Source organism: Pleuronectes platessa, chromosome 10 (genome assembly GCF_947347685.1).
Source record: "Pleuronectes platessa chromosome 10, fPlePla1.1, whole genome shotgun sequence".
Taxonomy (NCBI): Eukaryota; Metazoa; Chordata; class Actinopteri; order Pleuronectiformes; family Pleuronectidae; genus Pleuronectes; species Pleuronectes platessa.
Genome location: NC_070635.1, coordinates 8,552,248 through 8,579,445, shown reverse-complemented (window position 1 = coordinate 8,579,445; position 27,198 = coordinate 8,552,248). Strand labels below are relative to the sequence as shown.

The following is a 27,198-nucleotide window of genomic DNA, read 5'->3' as shown; positions in this document are numbered from 1 at the left end:
CTCATGGTGCAAAGGTTGTTGGAACAGTGTCAGTGTTGAGCTCTTCTCATCTGCACGTGTCAGGAAGAGGGAACAATGAACCTGTTGATTTTACTTTGCGTTCTTTGTGTGACCTTTACAGGTAAGAAGCAAGACCTTTGACATATTAACCAACGAAATTGAATTATTATCTTTGCAACAAAATCCAAAACAATCTGGAATATAAGACTCCAAAAAATGAAAATAGACTTTCAATAGTTGATGATACAAAGTTTCCTTTATGGCCCGTCTTTAATTTGTCTCTTCCAGGTTTGTGTGAAGGCGATGGGGTGTTGGTTGATGATCTGCTGAATGCAACCGTAGGAGGGAAGGTGCTGTTCACCACAAAGCTGACGCCACAAGAACCACCTGTGACTATCATCACTGTGGTCTGGAACTTTGATAATCGTAACATAATAATCTTCAGCGCAGATACGAATACAACTACAGCAGGATATGAAGACAGGATCACCCTCTTCATATCTACTGGATCCCTGGAGCTCAGGAATTTGGCTCTTCATGACAGTGGAGAATACGATGTTATCATTTTAACATCTGGTGCAACCCTGTTAGGAAACACCAGACTGATGATATATGGTGAGTACATATTCAATTCCACCAATAAATGTGTGTGTTTGTCTCCGCAAACTAAAATTATGCAATTTCATTGAAAACAGAATCTGTTCATTCACACAAAAAAGTGGATGTTGGTGAGAGGAGAAGTTGGTGAGAGGAGAAGTTGGTGAGAGGAGAAGTTGGTGAGAGGAGAAGTTGGTGAGAGGAGAAGTTGGTGACTCTCTGTCTGGCGTATTTGAAAATTCCTGTTCAATAACGATGTCAAGGTTTGGTTGAAGATTAGAAAAAAATGAATGTCTGTCACAGATGGTGGTGACACACATTTGCTCTTAAACGTAACTTCTCCTCTGTTGTGTTTGTGTGGACAATTTTAACTTTTTAAAAATAATTTTGGTACTAAAAATATTATATGAAGATTGAAATGATGTGGTTTGACCGGAGTCTTCAGAAGTCAGAGTGGTGGAGGGACATATACCGCTCAGAGACGATAGACAGAACTGACGACTGATGGGGGGGGGGGGGGGGGGTCGGATGTATCGGTAGCCTGCTCTTGAGATCTTTTCCAGGATTACAAACCTAAGCTTTAAAGTGGATATCTTTCACAATTCATTTGTTATGTTTTTCATGATTTTCATTTCATTTGATTGTTGCATTACTGCTTTCAGGCTCAGCAGGATTAAATAGTACTTCAAACATCAGCTATAACTTAAATCATTCCTCGTCATAGTGGTGTTGGCTTTTAGATTTGTTTCCCATTTATCTCCTCCGCCCACAGAGCCAGTCTCCAATGTGATGATAACAACCAGCAGCACAGACTTGGTAGAGTTCATCAGCTCCGTCCATCTGTCCTGCTCCTCCTCTGGATCCTCGCTCTCCTTCCTCTGGCTGAACGGCAGCTCGGAGGTCACAGCCAGTGACAGAGTTCAGCTCAAGGGTCACAATCTCACTATCTTCAATGTGACCCGTTACGACCATGGAACGTTCAGGTGTCGTGTGGTAAATCCTGTCAGTACCGGCACCAGTGATCCAGTGTTCCTCTCCGTCAGCTGTGAGTGAATAACCTGCACCTCACTTCGAGTCAGGGTGTGGGCCCTATGCCTTTTCATTTCTCTTGCAACTAACGTTACATCTTGTTGATTTTCTTCTCTGCTGTTGTTCTACTTTCAGTTGGCCCAGAAAATACACGTTTAAATCTGTCTCCATCTGAACATTATTATGAGGACGGCTCGAATGTCAGCCTGACGTGCTCAGCTGTCTCCAGTCCTCCTGCTCACTTTCAGTGGATTGGACTGTCTGTTTCTGGACCAGAGCTCCCACTGCTCAACATGAATATGAACCAGACTGGGAACTACAGCTGTCAGGCCTTTAACAGCAAAACTAAGAGAAGTCAGACATCTCAGCCTGCATTCATCTCTGTACTGAGTAAGTTTGAGTCAAAGTTTTTCTGGGGTTGTTCAGGAGGCTGCGGTCCATCAGGACCAAAACCTCATGCCACAAGACCAGCTCCTTCCCGGGTGCAGTTGGCCTTATCAACAAGGCCCGTGACCCCCATCTGACTTGTACTCTTATCCCGCCCCCACGCCTCAAGTCTGTGTTACATTAACACAAATAACAGTATATTGCATATTGCACATCCAAATTTCTCTCCTGTTTTGCATTTAACTTTTTATTTAACTTTTTGTATGTATTTTTGTTTTGTTTTATATATAGTTATTTCCTTCTTATGTGAAGAACTTATTGTGTTTGTATGTTTTATGTTCAATGTATGCACCTTTTTTACCAAAGAAAATTCCAGGTAGGTGTAAACCTACTTGGCAATAAATCCTTTCTGATTCTGATTTTGATTCTGATATGGGTTTGGCCTATTTAATATGATATCTCAAGTTTGCCTTGAGGGAATTTATTTCAATTTTGACCAGTGGTCACTTGGACTCAGCGATTAACTGATCAAAGTTCAAGGTTACGGTGACCTCATATGAATCTAAAAATAATGTATGTGGCCTGAAACAGAGCTGGTTGGCCGTTGTAAAAAGACAGTAATTCTTTAGTCTTCTCCATTATTTTGTGACACTATCTTCTGACCTTGTAGTAAAGTCAAGGTTGTGTGATTTATTCTATTCAATATTAGTGATATGATGAGTATATAAAGAGTATAGGTAGTTTAAAGCTGTCGATGTTATAATAGCAGATGGACAATCAGCAGTTTACCTCTTCACAAGTTCCTTTATATTTAAACACTCAGTCACCTCTCAGTTGCATTTGTTCCTGTTTTCATATTCATCTCACAAAATCCTGTATCTTGTCTCCAACAGAGAGAATATCAGGTGCTTCTATCAAATCCACAACAAAGCAGGCAGTTGAGGGAAACTCTGTGAACCTGACCTGTGAGGCCGCTGGCTCAGTCTTCAGCAGACAGTGGATGAAGGACGGCTCTGATCTGATCCTGACCAACAACATGACACTTCACAGTGAGAAGAGCGTGTTGTCTTTTCAGCCACTGAAGAGAATGAACAGTCAAATATTCCTGCAGAATCACGAACCCCATCAACAGTATTGAAGCTGAATACAACATGGTTGTAAACTGTAAGTATCACGTTCGTGCAAATTTTCCCCTTGTTTGTGCATCTGTCATGAAACTATGAATCTCTGTGTGTCTTTCAGACGGACCAGGAAGTGTCCAAATCAAAGGTCCAAGTGAGATTAATGTGAAGGACACCTTAACATTAACCTGCTCCGCTGAGTCCACACCATCGGCTACTTACACCTGGTCTCTGAACACGACAGATATACTCAGCCATTCTGCCGAGTTCACCAAACCTGTCACTGAGTTTTCTGACGGTGGATCCTACAACTGCACAGCAACGAATAATGTAACAGGAAGAAGGTCAACCGCAGTGCATGCATTGTCTGTGACAGGTAACGAGATGTGAATATACAAATGACAACTGGCTCACATTATTATACCTAACTATATCAACTAATCTGAAGATAAAACTAATCTTAGATAGTTTGACAGTTTTAATTTTTCTTTTTAATTTAGTCAAACAACCTCCAAGTTGTAACTCTGGTTGCATTGCTGGAATAATAATCGCCTGCTGTCTCATCGTTGGACTTTGTGCTGGTGGATGGTATTTTTTTTCTCGAAGAAGGTAAGTGACCAACAGCTTTGTAATAAGTCACTGATTGGTGTATTTGTGTCTTAGACAAGCCATGACAAACAATACTGGAAAGTTGTAAAGTTTATCGTCTACTATTCACCTACAGAACTTGTTTGATTTACTTTAAATGATTAACTTAAGATACTATATTTCTCTGTATTACTGTAATCAAGCACTTAGTTTTGCTAATGTCAAGCTTCATTTTTGCAGCTCAGATAATGCATGACTGTATAAAATAATGACTCATTCTCACTCTAAACAGAAAACAGCGAAAACATCTGTCTCATGGAGACACCAGAACAGGTGAGTTAATAACAAGCTTGTGTATTTATGCATTATTATTTATTCCCTTGATTGATTTCCTCTTATCACTGTTTCTTCCCCAGGTTCTACAGGAGGTGGAAGCCAGAACAGCGTGGCATCGTCATGTAATCAGGTAAAAATCATCAGTGGGTTCACTTTCACTCAAGTAGCTCAGAAGTGTCAGTTCATCTTTAAAATATCAATCCGTCATTGAATATGTCAATATTCCAATAAACGTGATGTAAATGGGAAAAAAATCGAAATACAGTTTAATAATTAAAGTAGCTGACTTTACTCCAATGGGATTCAGTCCATGTTATGTATCTGTTGTGTTTTAGAGGCTTAAAATGGCAAAAGCTACAATTCTGCATCTCACAAAGTCCTTAATTAATTATTACTATATTAACTGTAATCATAGTATTAAACAATGTGCATTAAGTTGCATGAAATTCTAAAATTAGACTGCAGGACCTTTATTTTAGATTTTTTTTACAATTAGCATTCATATGGGTATGGGGGGGGGGGTTAGGGGTTATGGTTGTTTGTGCTTTTGCTTGGGTTTCCTCCAGGTTCCCCGGTTTCCTCTCGCTTTGGTTAATTGGAGACTCTACATTGTCAGTAGGTGTGAGTGTGAATGGTTGCTAGTGTCTGTATACTGTCCCTGCGATAAGCTCTCACCCTATGTCAGCTGACAAACCAACTTTATACCAGGGAAGCAGATATTCAATTCCCGCTTTACCCAAAACAGTTGCCCAACATATATTTTTATTTGCTCACTTTATCATCTTTTGCAGGACGTGACCTACGAAAACATTGATTCCTTAAGGAACCAAGATGGTGGGACGGTGCAGTTGAGGTCAAAGTGAACAACAGGCTTCCTGCCGCATCCTCCACTGACGCCCATGTGGAGCAAATGAACGAAACCGCTCCCAGTGGATCGATGGAACAGGCCAGAGGCAGAGAAAGTGTCACCAGACCAACACACACTTCCCTGTCCTTTGTTTGTTTGCATAATCTGTAACAGTTTTCCAAAAGTTTCACTTATTGCTTCATCTGCGCTTTGTCAATGCAAATGTTAGTTAGTATTGGTATCATAGATTTTTGCATAGTGTTGATACTGATATGCCCTATCTTTGACATGTACACTGAGATCCCAGTTTGCAGCTTGGTTATGAATTAATTATTAACACCTTAAAAATGCTTCATTGTGCTTGTCTGAAAAACAGCAAACCAAGCTTATAAATACAGTTTATAATAAAAACTTCACAATGGTAGCAACAACGAGGGAATTCTCCAAAGTTGAACCTGATGTAAAGAAAAACAAGAGTTTATATTCAACATTGTAATAATCTCCAAGAGGTTGTTTATTATACATGCAATACTTTTTCATTTTCATTTTCATGACTGTCTCCAGTGTTTCACCATTCGGCATAAAATATTTCCACTGTCTCTAATGTTTACATGTTGATCCAGTGTGACTGCTGTCCCCTTCTTACAGAATGGATGTATAAATTGCTTGAGGTTGTCCACTGACCTTAATGGTTACTGATTCACCTCCATACTGAACAGGGGTTTTCATTAAGTCAGCTTCTTTCGAGAAAAGATAAAGTTTGGAGCATGACTCGCGTACACTGATTTGTTTTTAAAGCTCCTGCCGTCTATGAAACATAAAGTATGGGAAGCAAATCTTCCGTTTTAGTTGTAAACTAAAAATGTATGGCAGTGATACAGATATAAGACAAAAAGGACAGTGGCTGTATATCGGCAGAACTGCGTCAATGCCTCGGCCTGTCATGGGAGGCGCTGTCATCACAGATACAACAGAGGGGAATAAAATGAATGATCTGAATGAGATATTTTTGTGTGTCAAGACAGAAGCTATCAGAGTTATGAAAGGTTTTAAAGCAAGCTTTAGAATGAGTTTGATGGTTCAGTAACATGGAATATGGAGAATCTTTCATCTTCCATTCCCACTCCTCACCCTGAGCATCTGTTCTTGCTCTTGGTAACTTTGGTGAGTGGGTACCATCTCCTGTGAGAGGTGTGGAACTGAACTGACTGATAGTCACAGATTCGATTGTCAGAATCAGTTCCAAGTTTATAAGTAATTAAAAATCTAAGTTTATTTTCCAATATTCAGCCAGGAAACTTCGATAATAAGTAGGGATGCACCGATTTATCGGCCGAACATCGGTAGCGGCCGATATTCGCCTCGTTTACTGATATCGGCTCATCGGTAATAAACTTGACTTTCATTGGCCGATGTTCATATTTGTGGTAAAACCGCTGGGCACGTGCCGCGGCTGTCCCTCCGTCGCCCTCCTCTCCGCGCCGCCGGAGGCTCAGTGTGCGGCACCGGGAGGTCCTCATCCGGTGGCACCTCACGGCATCACTGCTGGGGGGGCTTTCTTTCTCTTGTACCGCGGGGCGGTGTCCATCGCCGGCGCGGAAGGGAGGGGACCGGGTACGCGGTCAGCGGCGGCCACTCTGGACGCGTGTCGGGCCCTTCTCGCGGATCACCTCAGCTACGGCGACCGCTGGGGGAACCCTCCGGCTGGCGCCTAGCAGCTGACTGAGAACTGGTGCGGACCAGGGGAATCCGACTGTTTAATTAAAACAAGCATCGCGAAGGGTCACGGTGGGTGTTGACGCGATGTGATTTCTGCCCGACACTCAAAACAGGTAAAACTGAGGAGGGCTTGTTAAGTTATCTTGACTCACGCAGTGTAACTTGGTGTAAAAAGTATGAGCGTAGCGTCTGTTTAAGTACTTTATTCTCATGTGCACCGGCTCTATTCATCCGTCTCATGAACAGGTAACAAGGGAACTGACAACATACGTCATACACACAGAAGCCGTAACACATCTAATAAACGGGCAATACTGCTACCGTAAATCAATGAGAAGAGCGTTCTCTATAATGATACTTTAACAGGGCTGTTTTAGACAGGGTGAAAAGGTACTGTTTTAAATTACCCTTGTGGTATTTTGACCAAAATATGTTACAGACATTTCATTAAGATCCCAAGGAACCATTTCAACTTGCGGTAAAATGGGCATAATATGTCTCTGTTAAATAAAGTTTAGTTAAATCAAAGATTGTTTCATAAATCTGATTCAATCTGTGCTCATTAAAAGATAAGAGTGATGAAGGGCTGAATTTTTTTTAAATAGTGCTTTCTAAATAATGATTTAATTATTTTTCTGGCACAAAAGGGTGAATGAATAACAACAAAAAGAAAATAAACAAATATCGGTATCGGTATCGGCTATCGGCCAGATTGTTATTTTAAATATCGGTATCGGTATCGGCTATCGGCCAGATTGTTATTTTAAATATCGGTTTCGGTATCGGCCAAGAATTTCCATATCGGTGCATCCCTAAACTCAACCCAGAACCTTCATCTAAGTCAATAAAAGAATGATAGTTTTCCTTTTCCTTTTTTGGTGATAAAACCAGTGCACCTCAGATTAAATGATGGAAGATTTGAGAGCCGTGAACCACAAGGGTTCAAATCTAGTCATGAATCAACTACTTCTGGTCCAAATGTTAGAAATAATTTTATAAACAATTACATTTCAATGATTGATGAATGAAATGTTCACCTCCGATTCCGTGGGTCAAAAATGAGACCAGCAGGACACCCTTACTCTCCACTCACTGGTTCTGTTCCTAGTTTATAAATATTGGAAATAAGTATTAAATGAAATAATTATAAGATATCTTACCTAAACTTGATATTTAAGTGCTTTTATTTACGTTTGATACTCTGATTTTGTCTTAAATTAACTTTTACATAAAGAAAACGTTGCACATTGTACAGATTAATTCAGATCAAACAAATAACAGTTTGCTTTGATGATTCAGGTCAGATGAAAGCCAGACCAGATCATAGCCAACTAACACATATAAGGAGAACTTTCAAGGGGACGACTGCACGAGAATCTTTTCCCAGCCAACATCCTTAAACCGCATCAGTAGACCAGCGCTTCATAGCAAATATACTTTATTTCAGTCACTGAGGAAGCTGGCTGCTAAGAAAAAAGCTCTGATGGAGCAGGTTGCAAAGAACGCTGCTCTAGGTGCAGAGCACACCTTTCTGAAGAGGCAGCTGGATGCAGAGAACACCGCTCTGAAGAAAAAGGCTGTATATGAGATTGCTCTGCTTGAAGAAAACATTGCACTGAAGAAGAAGCTGGATGCTGCGAACAAAGCTCTGATGGTGCAGGTTGCAGAGAAAGCTGCTCTAGGTATAGAAAACTTTGCTCTGAAGAAGCAGCTGGATGCAGAGAACACTGCTCCGAAGAAAAAGGATGTATATGAGATTGCTCTGCTTGAAGAAAACATTGCACTGAAGAAGAAGCTGGATGCTGGGAACAAATCTCTGAGGGAGCAGGTGGCAGAGAAAACTGCTCTGGGTGCGGAAAACACCGCTCTGAAGAGGCAGCTGGATGTAGAGAACACCGCTCTGAAGAAGCAAGCTGTATTTAACAATGCTCTTGTTGAAGAAAACATTGTACTTAAGAAGAAGCTGGATGCTGCGAATACAGTTATAAAAGATCATGTGGCAGAGAAAGCTATTCTGGAAAACCGGGCTGCAGAAAACGCTGATCTAGCTGCAGACAGACATGCTGTGAAGAAACAGCTAACTGCTAAGAATGCATCTCTGAGGAAGCAGATAGCCTCTACTGCCTTTTAGCTGCATCAGGCCAGAGAGGACTTGATCAAGATTGAGAAATCTGTGGACACAGCAAGATCCAGAGAGGAAGAGTTGGAGAAAAAGCTCGATGATCTTCAGCTCCAGGACCTGGAAAAGGTGAGAGTGGAACAAGAGTGGAAGGCGAAATTTGAAGATCTGCAGGAGAACTATGAGGCGAAGCTGAGGAGCAGCGTCCTTGAACAGGAGGCCAGCTTCAAGCAGATAGAGGATCTGATGAACCAGATCAGGGAGGCAGAGGAGAAGTTGTCTGCTGAGCAGGAGGACTCAGTGGAAAAAGAGCGAAAAATGGATGAAGAATTAAAACTCCTGATTCTGCAAAACATTGAGCTTCAGGTACGTTACATCAGATCAATTTTAGATTTGAATTATACAGATTGATTTGTTTCATGTTCAGACATTGAATAAGCAAATTCTGAAACTTATGTTGTCTCTGTCTTTTCAGAGACTCGTCTTGAAGACCAATGAGTACAGAGAGAAGGTCCAGAAGGAGAAGAAGGAGAAGAAGAAGCAGGAAAAGAAAGAGCAACAGGAGAGAGAGAAGAAGGAGAAGGAGGAGAGGAAAAAACTGAAGAAGAGAGAGAAGAAGGAGAAGGAGGAGAGAGAAGGAGATGAAGAAGTTGGGAAGATGTTTTCATGTTTTAGTTTTAAACGACGGAGCTCATCCTAATCTCCTTTCTCATCTTTCCTCTACCTCAACCACCTCGTCATCCTGACTCCCCCCACTTCCTGACCCCTTAACCCCTTCCCACCCCCCCACCTCTCTCCTTAGCCCCGCTCCCTCCTCCCACCTGTATTATATGTGTTTATACTCTATATATTTCGAGGGAAAGTACATAACAATGACTTCTTGTCCCATTTTGATCCTTGATTCCAGATGCTCGTGAGTTGACATCTATCTCAATAATGAAAAATAAACATGTACATGAGAATACTTCAATAATAAGAGTTATTATTACATGTGAACGCTGCATGTTGTGATGTTATGATGCACGGCTTTATATCTGAAGCAAGAGTGGATCTGCAGCAATCTCATAAACATCAGTCCCTTAATCTTCTCAGATTTTCTTCCTCAAGATCCACGAATTATTCTCTGAGCAATCAGTAAAGCATATCCTTTCTCACCATGTTAAATAGCAAGAGAAAGAGTTCCTGGATCCATCCCCAGATCCAGACCTGCACCAAAGTGCATGCTTCTTTCTTGACCCACATCCTTCCACCAAGTTTCATGGAAATCCGTCCAGTCGTTTTTGAGTAATCCTGCAAACTCGGGCTAAGTTCAGAAAAACTGATACAAGTGGGATTCATGTGACCTCGACGTAAACCATAACCAGTTCATGCCAAACGTTAACCAAGTTTAGCCTCAATAGGACCATTCTTTTATCCCCATGAGGTTTACACTGTTCCTAACAAGGAACCCCCCCCACACACACACGTACAAATAAAACCAGAAATGACGAAACTCGAAACCGTTTCCACACGTGACGACACTGGGCTTCCAGCTCATGACCGGGAGGTACCAGGTGAGACCGTGAGTGAGACCCGCTGCCTGCAGGCCGGTCCACAGGAGAGGCAGCTTGATTTCTAAAGTTCATCCACACAGGTCGATACTTCACAGGGACAGCAAACACAACAGAGACAACATTGATGATTCAATTTAATATCAAAGAGCACAGTTTAAAACTGTTTTCAAGCAACAAAAAGAGGTAAAAGAAATGAGAGGGATAAATCTGTATACAAATGTAATAATTTAAGTTTAGGTTAAAATAATACAAATAAAATTAATGGAATTGTGTGAAATAATAGAACAAAAGTAACACTAACAACAAAATAAAAAAAACATAATTTCAAGCAAGAGAAACGAGCCAATGTGAAGAAATAAACATAAAAGAGTTAGAGATTAAAAGGGATGAAACCCATATAAAAAATAAGTTGAAGGAGAGTACAATAATACAAATGAAATGCACTGCTCAAAACTAGGGATGCACCGATTTATCGGCCGAACATCGGTAGCGGCCGATACTCGCCTCGTTTACTGATATCGGCTTATCGGTAATAAACTTGACTTTCACCGATATCATTGGCCGATGTTCATATTTGTGGTAAAACCGCTGGGCACCTCTCCGCACCGCCGGAGGCTCAGCGTGCGACACCGGGAGGTTCTCATCCGGTGGCACCTCACAGCGTTGCTGTTGCGGGGGCTTTCTTTCTCTTGAACCGCGGGGCGGTGTCCATCGCCGGCGCGGAAGGCGGGCCGTTGGAGGGGACCGGGTACGCGGTCAGCGGCGGCGACTCTGGACGCGTGTCGCGCCCTTCTCGCGGATCACCTCATCTACGGCGACCGCTGGGGGAACCCTCTGTTCGCGCGGGGGGGGCCTAGCAGCTGACTGAGAACTGGTGCGGACCAGGGGAATCCGACTGTTTAATTAAAACAAGCATCGCGAAGGGCCACGGTGGGTGTTGACGCGATGTGATTTCTGCCCGACACTCAAAACAGGTAAAACTGAGGAGGGCTTGTTAAGTTATCTTGACTCACGCAGTGTAACTTGTCGTAAAAAGTATGAGCGTAGCGTCTGCTTAAGTACTTTATTCTCATGTGCACCGGCTCTATTCATCCGTCTCATGCACAGGTAACAAGGGAATTGACAACACACGTCATACACACAGAAGCCGTAACACATCTAATAAACGGGCAATACTGCTACCGTAAATCAATGAGAAGAGCGTTCTCTAATATGATACTTTAACAGGGGAGTTTTAGACAGGGTAACAAGGTGCTGTTTTAAATGATCCTTGTGGTATTTTGACCAAAATATGTTACAGTAATTTCATTAAGATCCCAAGGAAACATTTCAACTTGCGGTAAAATGGGCATAATATGTCTCTGTTAAATAAAGTTTAGTTAAATCAAAGATTGTTTCATAAATCTGATTCAATTTGAGCTCATTAAAAGATAAGAGTGATGAAGGGCTGACATTTTTTTAAATAGTGCTTTTTAAATAATGATTTGATTATTTTTCTGGCACAAAAAGGTGAATGAATAAGAACAAAAAGAAAATAAACAAATATCGGTATCGGTATCGGCTATCGGCCAGATTGTTATTTTAAATATTTGTATCGGTATCGGCCAAGAATTTCCATATCGGTGCATCCCTAATAATAAGTTTGTTGGTTGCAGCTCGGTTAGGACCAACAGAAATCCATCCCTACGTGCAGCTGCAGGTGGCGCTGTTACTCAGTGAAAGTTATTGATGGATGATGACATGGCTTTTACAGAGGGAGATTACCATCTGGTGATGCCAAGAGGCTGGGTGCTTCCTGGACCAGTCGTCAGAGTATCACAGGGCTGAACATAGAGACAAACAACCATTTGTATAAATGTAGTTTTTTTTTAATGTTTATACAACATATACACGAATCTCAACAAAGGTGGTTGGTGGCTCCAGCTCCGCAAAAAAACGTAAAAGGATGAGTAGTGTAGATAATGGTTGAACAGATTACAATTGGTAAATGACACCAGCTCCTATTATACTCTGTGTCCTTGAACACTTAGGTTCCAGTTACTATTGTCTCCTTCTGAACTGTGATTATCTTTCTACTGTTGACTGAATCTCTGTTGCAGCACAAGGGCGCATCCTGGTGGAATGTAGAGCAGAGCTGGGTGTTGCCTGATAGTGTTCATAAGCACAGTTTTTTAATAAAAGTTTGTAACAGTGACACCATGACAAGATGTTATCAGGCTGCTGCTGGTGATAAACAACATGAGACACGTTATCATGTTGTTAAAGGTTGAATGACACTAGAACAAATGATGTCAGGTCTGTTGTGCGACACCTGGGAAGTCGCCTAGTGTGAAGATTTATTTATTAAAACTGGATTTGAAATCAGTCGTGAGACAAACAGATGAATTTAAAGCAATAAGATATCATTTATTTGTTTGATTATAGAATAAAAATACATTGAAACCAGGCTGTGACTCAATAAATACAATTAAACTAATAAGGACTGCCACAGTTTAGTAAAACCAAAGAACTGGAAATAATACAAACACAAAATATTATTGATTAGTCATTTATTATTTTACATTTCATCCACATTAGAAACTCGGTGGGGCAGGGCAGTAATGTTCTACAGATATAACTGTAGTCTATTTCACAGGCAAAATGCAGTCTTTAGATCAACATGAGTCCCGCCAAGCTCAGGACAGTGCAAACCATTGTGGAAATAGACCCACTGATGGTAGTGGATGAGTCTGGATCAGGAAAAGAGAGACATTACTCTGTGTCCTCCGCTTACCAGTGGTGGGAAGTAGCGAAGTAGAAATACTTCGTTACTGTAATTAAGTAGATTTTTCACATATCTGTACTTTACATGAGTACTGATTTTCCTGATGACTGATTTTTACTTTTACTCGCTACATTTGAGAACATATTTCTGTACTTTCTACTTCGTTTATTCTCAAAACTGGCTCGTTACTTGAGCAGCGGAGGTGCGCCTCTACGCACGGGGCACCTCTCTCTCGCTCACTCGCGTGTCCGCTGCATCAGGAGATCTGCAGGTCCAGCGGCGTGTTTGATTAACCATACAGAAACTTATTTTGTGTGCCTAAAACTTGTTTCCCTTTGCTGAGTTATCATAAGGGGCATTGTGTATCATTCCTGCTACTGTTGAAAGGTCCATGTTTATTGATATTTACAGAATTATTTAGTGGTTATACTGTAGACTATTAGTGTTCTTAGGTAGAAACAAGAGGCACTTGTTTATTCTGTTGTGTTGATTATTTGTTGTCCCTAGAAGTTCAGGTGCAATAGTCCAATACTATTTGAACCTCAGCATCTGGGGTTCCAAATTTGTAAAATTATGCATTATATGTATATTGTTGTTATCATTTTTCAGTCAGTTGAAATAAATCCTGAAGAGAACAATTTTCGGTTGTTTTGTTTCTGTATAGACTATTAAAATCACTTTTTCATTTTTAATTTTGGTACTTTTGGCCGTCCTCATAATAATGTTCAGATGGAGACAGATTTAAAATGAAAAGGCGTAGGGCCCACACCCTGACTCGTAGTGAGGTGCAGGTTATTCACTCACAGCTGACGGAGAGGAACACTGGATCACTGGTGCCGTTACTGACAGGATTTACCACAAGACACCTGAACAGTCCCTGGTTGTAACGGGTCACATTGAAGATAGTGAGATTGGAGCCCCCACCAGTGAGCTGAACTCTGTCGCTGGCTGTGACCTCCGAGCTGCCGTTCAGCCAGAGGAAGGAGAGCGAGGATCCAGAGGAGGAGCAGGACAGATGGACGGAGCTGATGAACTCTACCAAGTCTGGGCTGCTGGTTGTTATCATCACATTGGAGACTGGCTCTGTGGGCGGAGGAGATAAAGGGGAAACAAATGTAAAAGCAAACACCACAATGACGAGGAATGATTTCCATCTGAACCATGAAAGCTATAGCTGTTGTTTGAGGTTTGATTTAATTAATAAGGCAATAATTTGATTTAGGAATGCATTCTTTAGACTTAACTATCCAATAGGATGCAAACACCTGTAACATAGAGAGTGACAGCAATTCTAGCCTTTCACGGATGTGCTGTTGGGATGGGTTATGCAAGTAGTGGAAGATATACTGGGATGCTGTGGGAGAACCTGTTCAGACTTGGGGTTGATAATTGCTCATGTTAATCTGTTAGCGTTTGTTTATTCTTCCACCTTCTGTTCTCCTTGATGCATCACGTCTACATTAAAATCTTCTGCATAAGACATCAGCTGATGCCTGAGTCCTTCCTCCATCACCTTTCAGAAAACTTCCAGAACAGTTATGGGGCCTTGTTGCATTCTCCTCTACGATCATAGAATTTAAGGGGTTCTCAAAAAAAGGTCTTTGCTGTGGACCAGCATCAGCCATTGTCTGGGGCCCCCTAGATTGGGATGCAAGGCAATTGTCTGCTTTGCCCTGTTGACACGCCCCTAAACAGCAAAGGTCCAGTGTTGAACTAAGTCCCACATAGTTTTAGTTTTAACACTTTTTTCACAAAACAAAATGATTTTTAAAAACATAGATTTTTTTTGCCTTTTCAACCATTGTATGAAAACATTAGATGTTTCGTTCAGTGATTGTTTGGGAGAGTTCAGTCCTGGTGGTGGAAGGAGATGTATCAGTAACAGCAGGGAGGCCACTACTCTTTACTTATTGGTGTTCTTTCTACAGGTTTCACATCTGCGTCTGTAGATAATTGAGATGAAGCCATGTGAGACTTAAAACTGCCCCAATAATCTAAACAGTTTGTTGAAGAGGTCAATAAAAGCCTCAATAAGCTTCTATATAATAACATGTGGGACTGAACAGATTCTGTTTTCAATGAAATTGTATAATTTTTTAGTTTGCGGAGACAAACACACACATTTATTGCTGGAATTGAATATGTGCTCACCATATATCATCAGTTGGGTGCTTCCTGTTTGAGTTCCACCGTCAGATGTTATAATGTTAACACTGTAACCTCCACTGTCATTAAGAGTCAAATTCCTGAGCTCCAGGGATCCAGTAGACATGAAGAGGGTGACCCTGCCAACATAGCCTGGATCAGTTCTATTCACACCTGGTATCGAGGTTACTATGTTAGTATTTTCAAAGTTCCAGATCACAACGCTGAAAGTCACAGGTGGTTCTTGTGTCGTCAGCTTTGTGGTGAATAGCGCCTTCCCTCCTACAGGTGCATTCAGCAGATCGTCCACCAACACCCCTGCGCCTTCACTCAAACCTGGAGGAGACAAATTAGAGACGGACCTTAAAGGAGACTTTGTATCATCAACTATTGAAAGTCCATTTTCATTTCTTGGAGTCTTATATTCCAGATTGTTTTGGATTTTGTTGCAAACAGTTGTCATACTAATTCAATTTCGTTGGTTAAAAAAAATAAAGGTCAACACGACTTTTCTATAAACACAGAACAGTTAATATGTGAAAGGTCTTGCTTCTTACCTGTAAAGGTCACACAAAGAACACAAAGTAAAATCAACAGGTTCATTGTTCCCTCTTCCTGAGACGTGATGAGAAGAGCTCAACACTGACACTGTTCCAACAACTTGTCACCATGAGAGCAACCCAATGAAACTGCAGCAACACATTCATGTCTGTGGTGGAGAGGCTACAACATGTCTCCCTCTGCTGGTGAAACTTGAACATCAAAGATCACCAGGACAAAACATAGGAGCGACAATTATATAAATATTTTTAGAAACACATTATATACAAAGTATTTTCTGTCCTTCTAACGAAAACTTTTTATAAATGTACTGATCAAATAAACACCCAAACAAAACTTGCATCCCACACTTTCTCCTAACAGTTCCTATAATATCTTGTATATTGAGCTTCATCATAGTAAGTTCCTTTTTAATCATTCCCAGTAAACAGGAAATAGTGATACTTAATCAGATCAACTGCTGGAAAAAGTTTAAATATTATAGTAGAGGTTTTCTTTCTATAATCTCACCTCTTCAACACAAAATACAAATGTATTCCAGAGCAGTCTTGAGAATAAATCATAGTAAGGTAAGAAAAGTATTTTGGTAAATCCTGATATCTGAAAGTGTTCAGATATTAACATTATTATTATAAATAACCATTAAAAAAAGGCTGAGTGTCAGTTGCTGCAAATCTTCCTCCATTCTCTCCTCCCATTTCCTCCTCACTTTACTCAAGTTAAGTGGAAATGCCATAATAAGTATGTTAAAAAAGCCTGAGCTTATAGTTTACACTGTCACAGCCAAACAAGGGTGATCAGCACTGCACGTAGGTGAAGCTTTTATTGAGAATATTGTATTCCTTTTAACTTTTGCCTTATTCAAACATTTCAAGACCGAAAATGTTTTAATCCTGGTTCAAGCATGGAAAACACACAAGGTTCTCTTGAGAGTGTTTATATACAACATGAGCATTTAGCTGAAAGAAAGTCTGTGCCTTCTAAGTGTCCATCTCAGAGAGCTGTAGTCTCTCTAGAGGTGAGTTAATGGATAAATCCACTGGATCTCTGGTGCTGAGACATCTGACAGAGAAAGACAGCAGAGAATACGAGTTGATGATCATCCCAAATGGAGGAGAGCAGATTCAAGGAACTGCCAAGCTGGAAGTATTGAGTAAGTGAGATGTAAGAATCCAACACCTCTTTAAAAAGGTTCAAATAATGCTGAAATTATGATAACGATCCTTCATCAGCTCATCGTGAGAGACCACAGCTCTCTGAGATGGACACTTAGTAGGCACAGACTTACTTTGAGCTAAATGCTGATGTTGTTTATACACACACTCACAGAACTTTGTGTGTTTTCCATGGTTGAACCAGGATTAAAACATTTCAAGACTGACAATAATTCACAAATAAGGCAAAAGTGAAAAGGAATAAAATATTCTCAATAAAAGCTTCACCTACGTGCAGTGCTGTGCGCACTTGTTTGTCTGTGACAGTGTAAACTATAAGCTCAGGCTTTTTTAACATACTTATTATGGCATTTCAACTTAACTTGAGTAAAGTGAGCAGGAAATGGGAGGAGAGAATGGAGGAAGCAACTTACACTCAGCCTTTTTTCTGTGATTATTAATAATAATAATATTAATATCTCAGCAGTTTCAGATATCAGGATTTACCAAAATACCTTTGTTACCTTACTATGATTTATTCTCAAGACTGCTCTGGAATATATTTGTATTTTGTGTTCAAGAGGTGAGATGATAGAAATGAAACCTCTTCTATAATATTTAAACTTATTCCAGGAGTTGATCTGATTGAGTATCACTTTTTCCTGTTTACTGGGAAAGATTATGAAGCTAAATATACAATATATTATAGGAACTGTTAGGAGAAAGTGTGAGATGCTAGTTTTGTTTGGGTGTTTATTTGAATTAGTAGATTTCTAAAACGTTTTCGTAAGAAGGACAGAAATCTTTATATAATTGACACTCCAATGATTTGTCCTGGTGATCTTTGATGTTCAAGTTTCACCAGCAGAGGGAGACATGTTGCAGCCTCTCCACCACAGACTTGAATGTGTTGCTGCAGTTTCATTGGGTTGCTCTCATGGTGCAAAGGTTGTTGGAACAGTGTCAGTGTTGAGCTCTTCTCATCTGCACGTCTCAGGAAGAGGGAACAATGAACCTGTTGATTTTACTTTGCGTTCTTTGTGTGACCTTTACAGGTAAGAAGCAAGACCATTAACATATTCACTTTTTTGTGGTTTTAACCTTTTTTATTTTTAACCAACAAAATTGAATTTGTTTGGCAACTGTTTTCAACAAAATCCAAAACAATCTGGATTACAAGACTCCAAGAAATGAAAAGAGACTTTCAATAGTTAATGATACAAAGTCTCCTTTACGTCTTAAATTTGTCTCCTCCAGGTTTGTGTGAAGGCGGTGGGGTGTTGGTGGACGATCTGCTGAATGCACCTGTAGGAGGGAAGGTGCTGTTCACCACAAAGCTGACGCCACAAGAACCACCTGTGACTTTCAACACTGTGTTCTGGAAATCTGAAACTCTTAACATAATAACCTCGATCCCAAATGTGAATAACACCACACCACAGTATAAAGACAGGATCACCCTCTTCATGTCTACTGGATCCCTGGAGCTCAGGAATTTGGCTCTTAATGACAGTGGAAAATACGAAGTTAACATTATAACATCTGACGGTGTAACTCAAACAGGAAACACCAGACTGATGATATATGGTGAGCACATATTCAATTCCAGCAATAAATGTGTGTGTTTGTCTCCGCAAACTAAAAAAGTATGCAATTTCATTGAAAACAGAATCTGTTAAGTCCCACATGTTGTTATAAAGAAGCTTATTGAGGCTTTTATTGACCTCTTCAACAAACTGTTTAGATTATTGGGGCAGTTTTTAGTCTCACATGGCTTCATCTCAATTATCTACAGACGCAGCTGTGAGACCTGTAGAAATAACAACAATAAGTAAAGAGCAGTGGCCTCCCTGCTGTTACTGATACATCTCCTTCCACCACCAGGACTGAAGTCTCCAAAACAATCATTGAATGAAACATCTAATGTTTTCATACAATGGTTCAAAAGGCAAAAAAAATCGATGTTTTTAAAAATGATTTTGTTTTGTGAATAAAGTGTTAAAACTAAAACTATGTGGGAGTTAGTTCAACAGTGGTCCTTTGCTGTTTAGGGGCTTGTAAAAAGGGCAAAGCACATTGCCTTGCATCCCAATCTACGGGGCCCCAGACAATGGCTGATGTTAGTCCACAGCAAAGACCTTTTTTTGAGAACCCCTTAAATTCTATGATCGTAGAGGAGAATTCAACAAGGCCCCATAACTGTTCTGGAAGTTTTCTGAAAGCTGGTGGAAGGAGGACTCAGGCAGCAGCTGATGTCTTATGCAAAATATTTTAATGTAGACTTGATGCATCAAGGAGAACAGAAGGTGGAACAATAAACAAACGCTAACAGATTAACATGAGCAATTATCAAGTCTGAAGAGGTCTCCCACAGCATCCCAGTATATCTTCCACTACTTGCATCACCCATCCCAACAGCACATCCATGAAAGGCTAGAATTGCTGTCACTCTCTATGTTACATGTATGTGTTTGCATATTATTGGATAGTTAAGTCTAAAGTATTCATTCCCAAATCAAATGATGTCCTTACATCTTGCCACTGATAAAGTACGCAAAAAAGTTGAAGTTGGTGAAAAGAGAAGTTGTTGAGAGGAGAAGTTGTTGCCTCTGTCTGGCTTATTTGAAAATTCCTGTACAATAACAATGTCAAGGTTTGGTTGAAGATAAGAAAAAATTAATGTTTGTCACAGATGGTGGTCAAACATCAGCTATAACTTTCATGGTTCAGATGGAAATCATTCCTCGTCATTGTGGTGTTTGCTTTTACATTTGTTTCCCCTTTATCTCCTCCGCCCACAGAGCCAGTCTCCAATGTGATGATAACAACCAGCAGCACAGACTTGGTAGAGTTCATCAGCTCCGTCCATATGTCCTGCTCCTCCTCTGGATCCTCGCTCTCCTTCCTCTGGCTGAACGGCAGCTCGGAGGTCACAGCCAGTGACAGAGTTCAGCTCACTGGTGGGGACTCCAATCTCACTATCTTCAATGTGACCCGTTACGACCAGGGACTGTTCAGGTGTCGTGTGGTAAATCCTGTCAGTAACGACACCAGTGATCCAGTGTTCCTCTCCGTCAGCTGTGAGTGAATAACCTGCACCTCAGTACGAGTCAGGGTGTGGGCCCTACGCCTTTTCATTTCTCTTGAAACTAACGCTATATCTTGTTGATTTTCTTCTCTGCTGTTGTTCTACTTTCAGTTGGCCCAGAAAATACGCGTTTAAATCTGTCTCCATCTCAACATTATTATGAGGACGGCTCGAACGTCAGCCTGACGTGCTCAGCTGTCTCCAGACCTCCTGCTCACTTTCAGTGGATTGGACTGTCTGTTTCTGGACCAGAGCTCCCACTGCTCAACATGAATATGAACCAGACTGGGAACTACAGCTGTCAGGCCTTTAACAACAAAACAAACAGAAGTCAGACCTCTCAGCCTGCATTCATCTCTGTACTTAGTAAGTTTGAGTACAATTTTTTTATGGGTTGTTTCAGGGCTAAAAAAGGAATCTATTTCCTGCAAAAAACTGAGCTTGTTTTCACTTCCTTCAGTTGGCTCATGAACACCCGACTAACTGCAAAACACTTTATGTTTTAAATGTGGCAACTGTTTGAGAAACCTGTGGTTTTAAAGAAGAACTTGATCATGTCTCCACATCGACAGCCAGTCGTCCGGCCTCTTCCTCTGAGCACAATGTCTCAAAAACACTTCACCGGAACTCCTTCAAATTTGGCAGCAATCTTCACTCAGATTCAAGGACAAACAAATTAGAATCAAAGTCAAAGGTCAATGATCAAGGTCACTGTGACCTCACACAACACTTACTTTTAGCCTTGTGAATGCGTTATCCCAAGAGGGTCTGACAGCGTGATGCGATTTGGGTTGACAGAGGTCAAAGGTCACAGTGGCCTCACAAAATATGGTTTTGGCCTCTTTAACATGATATCTCAAGTTTGACTTGAGGGAATTTATTTCCATTTTGACCAGTTGTCGCTTGGACTCAGCGATTAACTGATCAAAGTCCAAAGGTTACGGTGTCTTCTGACCTTGTAGTAAAGTCAAGGTTGTGTGATCTATTCAATTCAATATTATGAGTATATAAAGAGTATAGGTAGTTTAAAGCTGTCGATGTTATAATAGCAGATAGACAATCAGCAGTTTACCTCTTCACAAGTTCCTTTATATTTAAACACTCAGTCACCTCTCAGTTGCATTTGTTCCTGTTTTCATATTCATCTCACAAAATCCTGTATCTTGTCTCCAACAGAGAGAATATCAGGTGCTTCTGTCAAATCCACAACAAACCAGGCAGTTGAGGGAAACTCTGTGAACCTGACCTGTGAGGCCGCTGGCTCAGTCTTCAGCAGACAGTGGAAGAAGGACGGCTCTGATCTGATCCTGACCAACAACATGACACTTCACAGTGAGAAGAGCGTGTTGTCTTTTCAGCCACTGAACAAAACGAACAGCGGAAAATATTCCTGCAGAATCACGAACCCCATCAACAGTATTGAAGCTGAATACAACATGGTTGTAAACTGTAAGAATCACGTTCGTGCACATTTTCCCCTTGTTTGTGCGTCTGTGATGAAACTACAAATCTCTGTGTCTTTCAGATGGACCAGGAAGTGTCCAAATCAAAGGTCCAAGTGAGATTAATGTGAAGGACACCTTAACATTAACCTGCTCCGCTGAGTCCACACCATCGGCTACTTACACCTGGTCTCTGAACACGACAGATATATTCAGCCATTCTGCCGAGTTCACCAAACCCGTCACTGAGTTTTCTGACGGTGGATCCTACAACTGCACAGCAACGAATAATGTAACAGGAAGAAGTTTAACCGCAGTGCATGCATTGTCTGTGACAGGTAACGAGATGTGAATATACAAATGACAACTGGCTCACATTATTATACCTAACTATATCAACTAATCTGAAGATAAAACTAATCTTAGATAGTTTGACAGTTTTAAATCATGTTCCAATGATTTCTCTTTTTGATTTAGTCAAACAACCTCCAAGTTGTAACTCTGGTTGCATTGCTGGAATAACAATCGCCTGCTGTCTCATCGTTGGACTTTGTGCTGGTGGATTGTATTTTGTTTCTCGAAGAAGGTAAGTGACCAACAGCTTTGTAATAAGTCACCGATTGGTGTATTTGTGTCTCAGCCAAGTCATGACAAACAATACTGGAAAGTTGATAAGTTTAACGTCTACTGTTCACCTACAAAACATGTTTGTTTTACTTTAAATGATTAACTTAAGATACTATCTTTCTCTGTATTACTGTAATCAAGCACTTAAATTAGTTTTTCTAATGTCAAGCTTCATTTTCGCAGCTCAGATAATGCATGACTGTATAAAATAATGACTCATTCTCCCTCTAAACAGAAAACAGCGAAAACATCTGTCTCATGGAGACACTAGAACAGGTTAGTTAATAACAAGTTTGTGTATTTATGCATTATGATTTATTCCCTTGATTGATTTCCTCTTATCACTGTTTCTTCCCCAGGTTCTACAGGAGGTGGAAGCCAGAACAGCCTGGCATCGTCACGTAATCAGGTAAAAATCATCAGTGGGTTCACTTTCACTCAAGTAGCTCAGAAGTGTCAGTTCATCTTTAAAATATCAAACCGTCATTAAATATGTCAATACTCCAATTAACATGAAGTAGGAGAGGAAAAAAAATGACATACAGTTTTATAATTAAAGTAGCTGACTTTACTCCAATGGGATTCAGTCCATGTTATGTCTCACTGAGAAGGCAGTGCAGGTTCTGGTCCAGGCCCTGGTCATCTCACGTCTAGACTACTGTAACTCCCTCCTGGCAGGTCTACCTGCCATCCAACAGTGCAGCTCATTCAGAATGCAGCAGCTCGACTGGTTTTTAACCTAAATTCACTCGCACTACTCCACTCCTCCACTCCCTTCACTGGTTACAAGTGGCTGCCCGCATTCCGCTTCAAAACATTAGTACTTGCGTACCATGCTGCGAACGGATCAGGTCCAGTCTACATCCAGGACATGGTCGAACGTTACACCCCAGCCCGTTCACTCCGCTCTGCTTCGGCCAATCGGCTCGTTGCTCCCTCACTGCGAGCTAAACACTCATCAAAGTTTACACATCTTCCGCCGCAAACTAAAAACATACCTCTTCCGACTATACCTTGAATAAAAAAAAAGCTCTTACACTTACTTATAGCACTTTGTAGTTTTGCTTTTTTTTTTAAGAAATTGTACTTTCTTGCTTCTTGTTTTTCTTGGTTTGTACCCTCGGGGTTGAATGCACTTATTGTAAGTCGCTTTGTATAAAAGCGTCAGCTAAATTAAATGTAATGTAGATGTAAGGTCTCTGTTGTGTTTTAGAGGCTTAAAATGGCAAAAGCTACAATTCTGACTCTCACAAACATCCTTAATCAATTATTGTTATATTAACTGTAATCAGAGCATTAAACAATGTGCATTAAGTTGCATGAAATTCTAAAATTAGACTGCAGGACCTTTATTTGAGATTTTTTTTTGTTCATATATTAGTGGGCAAAGTAAGGGTGACAAGGTGGTGGGATCGTTAGGGGCTAGGGTTAGGGATTGGTTTAGGGTTGGGGTTAGGGTTATGGTTGTTTGTGCTTTTGCTTGGGTTTCCTCCTGGTTCCCCGGTTTCCTCTCGCTTTGGTTAATCGGAGACTCTACATTGTCAGTAGGTGTGAGTGTGAATGGTTGTTTGTGTCTGTATACTGTCTCTGCGATACGCTCTCACCCTATGTCAGCTGACAAACCAACTTTACACCAGGGAAGCGGATATTCAATTCACGCTTGCCTAACATATATTTTTGATTGCTCACTTCATCATCTTTTGCAGGATGTGACCTACACAGACATCAGTTTCTTGAGGAAAAAGGATGGTGGGACGGTGCAGCTGGAGTTAGAGAAAAACTCTGAATACGCTGAGGTCAAAGTGAACAACAGGCTTCCTGCAGCATCCTCCACTGACGCCCATGTGGAGCAAATGAACGAAGCCACTCCACAGTCTGGTGCAAACAGTTCACAGACTGAGGCTCAGGACCCAATGACCTGATCCCAGTGGATACGGTGGAACAGAGGCAGCTAAAGTATCACCAGACCAACACACACTTCCCTGTCCTTTGTCTGTTTGCATAATCTCTAACGGTTTTCCAAGAGTTTTTTGCTCCATCTGCGCTCTGTCAATGCAAATGTTGGTTAGTATTGGTATCATAGATTTTTGCATAGTGTTGACACTGCTATGCCCTATCTTTGACATGTACATGGAGATCCCAGTTTGCAGCTTGGTTATGAATTAATTATTAACACCTTAAAAATGCTTCGTTGTGCTTGTCTGAAAAACAGAAAACCAAGCTTATAAATACAGTTTATAATTTAAAAAAAAATCACAATAGTAGCATAAGGAATAAGCAACAACGAGGGATTTCTACAAAGTTTAACTTGAATGTAAAGAAAAACAAGAGTTTATAGTCAACATTGTAATAATCTCCAAGAGGTTGTTTTTTTTATACATGTGCAATAAATGGCATATTTCTCAGGTGTAGAAAAGCTGAGGCCTCAATCAGCACAGGTTTCCAGTAAATGGCAGTAAAGTTTATTGTTAAACAGATGATAAGGTGTATTCACCAGGAAGCTTCAGAAGAAACAGGAAACTAATTTGAATAGTGGGATGAGAAACGAGAAGCTAGTTTACATGATTCATTTCTAACACCATACATGGTTTCATGTGAGGTAAAAAAGAATTCAGTTTCCCAACACAGCAGAACATGATGCTTCTTAGGGGAAGTTCAGTTTGTAGATATCAGGTGTCAGATCTGACACCTCAGTATTGTCCCCTGACAGTATGTTAATGTGGATGTCCGGGAAGATTTAAATATACATGTATAGACGGAGTGACTTAATGGTGTCTGAATTGAAGTCTTAAAAAACAAATGTGTAATTGCATTTGTATTATAATTATAACATGACCTAACCCATTTAGAGGCAGGAAGTCATTTTACCACTTCCTTCAGTTGGCTCATGAACACCCGACTAATTGCAAAACACGTTATGTTTTAAATGTGACAACTGTTTGAGAAACCTGTGGTTTTAAAGATTATCATGTCTCCACTTCATCTGAACACAATGTCTCAAGAACACCTCAACAGAACTCCTTCAAATGTTTCCAGCAACCTTCACTCAGATTCAAGGAAGAACAAATTAGAATCAAAGTCAAAGGTCAATGATCCCAAGAGTTTCTTGACAGAATCGTGTGAAATTTTGCACAAGTGATGCGATTTGGTTTGACACAGGTCTCAACATTAATCTCATCAGATTATTGTTCCCTGCTTTGTTCTATTGAAATAATGTAATGTTAATATACTGTAAATATGGATAATGGTTTAATGTTGCACTGTGCAGTTTGTTGATTCACGCTGAAGAAACGCTTTGTACAACCTGAGCTCTTGAATCAGATTGTGTCACCAGGTTGTGACCCAATCTGCCCACACACACACACACACACACACACACACACACACACACACACACACACACACACACACACACACACACACACACACACACACACACACACACACACACACACACACACGCACACACACACACACAGACACCACTGTAGTTAATCATTGCTAGAGATCAAATTCCCTGTGAGTTATTCACATGGATGATCTCAGCTGCACCAAAACTTTTACCACACCTTGTTTATATTGCAATGTCATTTATTTACCTATAACTTCTGTGAGCTTCAGCTTGACCTGAATCTGTCACATGGAAGTGAACGTGTGAGGAATGATTGACAGAATGAGGATTGTGATACATTTTCTGATTAATAAACTGCTGTTTTCAGTCGCTGATTACTGAAGATCTGGTTCTATATGAAAGCCTGCAGGTGCGCTGGTGTAGTATTCAAACAATTCAAGTCAGATTGACTGTGCATCCTGCTTTAGTCAGTGTGAGTAAAGCTTAAGTAATGAGACGCTGCTTTGAGACACTGCCCTCTAGTGTTTCATGCAATGCACTGACCTAAGCCAGAAACACAGCTGCTCATCTTCTCTCCTTTTATCACTGAACTCCTGATTTGTATAACCCATAATCAATTTTAGAGTTTTTTAATAAAAAAAAATGTACCTTCACTTTATTATATAAATAAGAAAGAAATATTTATATTTGTCCTCATCTTCATCATTGAGAGTGTAGCTTAAGAGAAACTGAGATAAGTGGTGTTTAAGCAGGTTTACAGTAAATCTGGTTTAAACACACAGTGGAGTCTAACATGAGATGAGCAGATACATGGTTTAAAGGTTAAAACAAATAACCCTTTGTGATTATTGGTTTTCCGTTGGATTTTAAAGTTTAGAGATGTTGCGACTGCATGTGTTCCTGTTCTTTGTTCCTCTTTTTTCTGCTCTAGCTCCACCCTGATCGATGAGGAGCACCTATTATTTACTCACATTTTAGTGTAGATTCTATACTCTACATACTTTAACAGCTTAACTTTCATTTATTGTCTTTTCTATATTTGCTTCAGGCTCTTAATCTAACTCTTAATTCGTTTTGATATCCTATGTTTTATCAACCACCTGCAAAGCACATTCAATTGCAGTTGATTTGTTTGAAAGGTGCTATTGATAAAAGAATACATTATTTTTTGTCTGTTTTTATGACAACATTTTCATGACAAACTCCAGTGTTTCACCATTCGGCATAAAATGTTTCCACTGTGTCTAATGTTTACATGTTGACCCAGTGTGACTGGTGTTGCCACCTAACAGACCGGATGTATAAATTGCCTGAGGTTGACCACTGACCTTAATGGTTACTGATTGACCTCCATACTGAATAGGGGCTTTCATGAAGTCAGCCTCTGTCTAGAAAATAAAATGCGTGAAGCCTGACTCACGTACACTGATTTGTTTTTAAAGCTCCTGTCGTCTATGACACATCGATCTCTCTCTCTCTCTCTTCTGAAACTGAACAAAGAGGAACATGCAGAGCAAACAGACGAGGGAGACCGAGGCTTTTGCAGCTGCCTGGTGGGATACGACAATAGAATCTGTCCTTTTTTTAGTTGCACACCAGAGTTGAACATCTTTGGCTTTATTCAATTCAGCCAACACAAAGTATTTGAAGCAAATCTGCAGTTTTTATTGTAAAGTAAAGATGTATGGTGGTGATACAGATATAAGACAAAAATTACATCGGCTGTATAGCGTCAGAACTGCTTCAATGCCTGATCTGATCACTGATCT

The 27,198-nt window shown here is 40.4% G+C and overlaps 2 protein-coding genes across 3 annotated transcripts; one reads left to right on the top strand and one right to left on the bottom strand.

Annotated features, from left to right (window-relative positions):
• On the top strand, positions 1-25,803 carry LOC128450054 (carcinoembryonic antigen-related cell adhesion molecule 1). 2 transcript variants are annotated; one of them, XM_053433481.1, is made up of 10 exons: positions 1-121; positions 289-615; positions 1,370-1,642; positions 20,120-20,374; positions 21,185-21,457; positions 21,534-21,788; positions 21,928-22,036; positions 22,313-22,353; positions 22,437-22,486; positions 23,784-25,803. In XM_053433481.1, exons 1-10 carry the CDS (start codon positions 76-78, stop codon positions 23,997-23,999), a joined length of 1,845 nt encoding a protein of 614 aa, XP_053289456.1. In that variant the 5' UTR covers positions 1-75; the 3' UTR covers positions 24,000-25,803. The 2 variants fall into 2 exon arrangements, with proteins under 2 accessions (XP_053289456.1, XP_053289455.1); XM_053433480.1 differs by lacking the exons at positions 1-121; positions 289-615; positions 1,370-1,642 and adding exons at positions 17,851-17,975; positions 18,178-18,507; positions 19,722-20,000.
• On the bottom strand, positions 12,684-15,860 carry LOC128450058 (carcinoembryonic antigen-related cell adhesion molecule 1). The gene is made up of 3 exons (XM_053433488.1): positions 15,763-15,860; positions 15,212-15,541; positions 12,684-14,143 (listed from the first exon to the last, which is right to left on the bottom strand). The coding sequence occupies exons 1-3, from the start codon at positions 15,806-15,808 to the stop codon at positions 13,857-13,859; spliced, it is 663 nt and encodes a 220-aa protein (XP_053289463.1). The 5' UTR covers positions 15,809-15,860; the 3' UTR covers positions 12,684-13,856.
• Positions 25,804-27,198: the final 1,395 nt, after the last annotated feature.

Coding starts and splice junctions, on each gene's coding strand:
- LOC128450058 (XM_053433488.1), bottom strand. CDS start 15,808: ATGAACCTGTTGATTTTACTTTGTGTTCTTTGTGTGACCTTTACAG. Junction 15,542..15,762: donor TCTTTGTGTGACCTTTACAG/GTAAGAAGCAAG, acceptor TGTCTCCTCCAG/GTTTGAGTGAAGGCGCAGGG. Junction 14,144..15,211: donor CACCCAACTGATGATATATG/GTGAGCACATAT, acceptor CTCCGCCCACAG/AGCCAGTCTCCAATGTGATG.
- LOC128450054 (XM_053433480.1), top strand. CDS start 17,930: ATGAACCTGTTGATTTTACTTTGCGTTCTTTGTGTGACCTTTACAG. Junction 21,458..21,533: donor ATACAACATGGTTGTAAACT/GTAAGAATCACG, acceptor TGTGTCTTTCAG/ATGGACCAGGAAGTGTCCAA. Junction 22,354..22,436: donor TCATGGAGACACTAGAACAG/GTTAGTTAATAA, acceptor TTTCTTCCCCAG/GTTCTACAGGAGGTGGAAGC.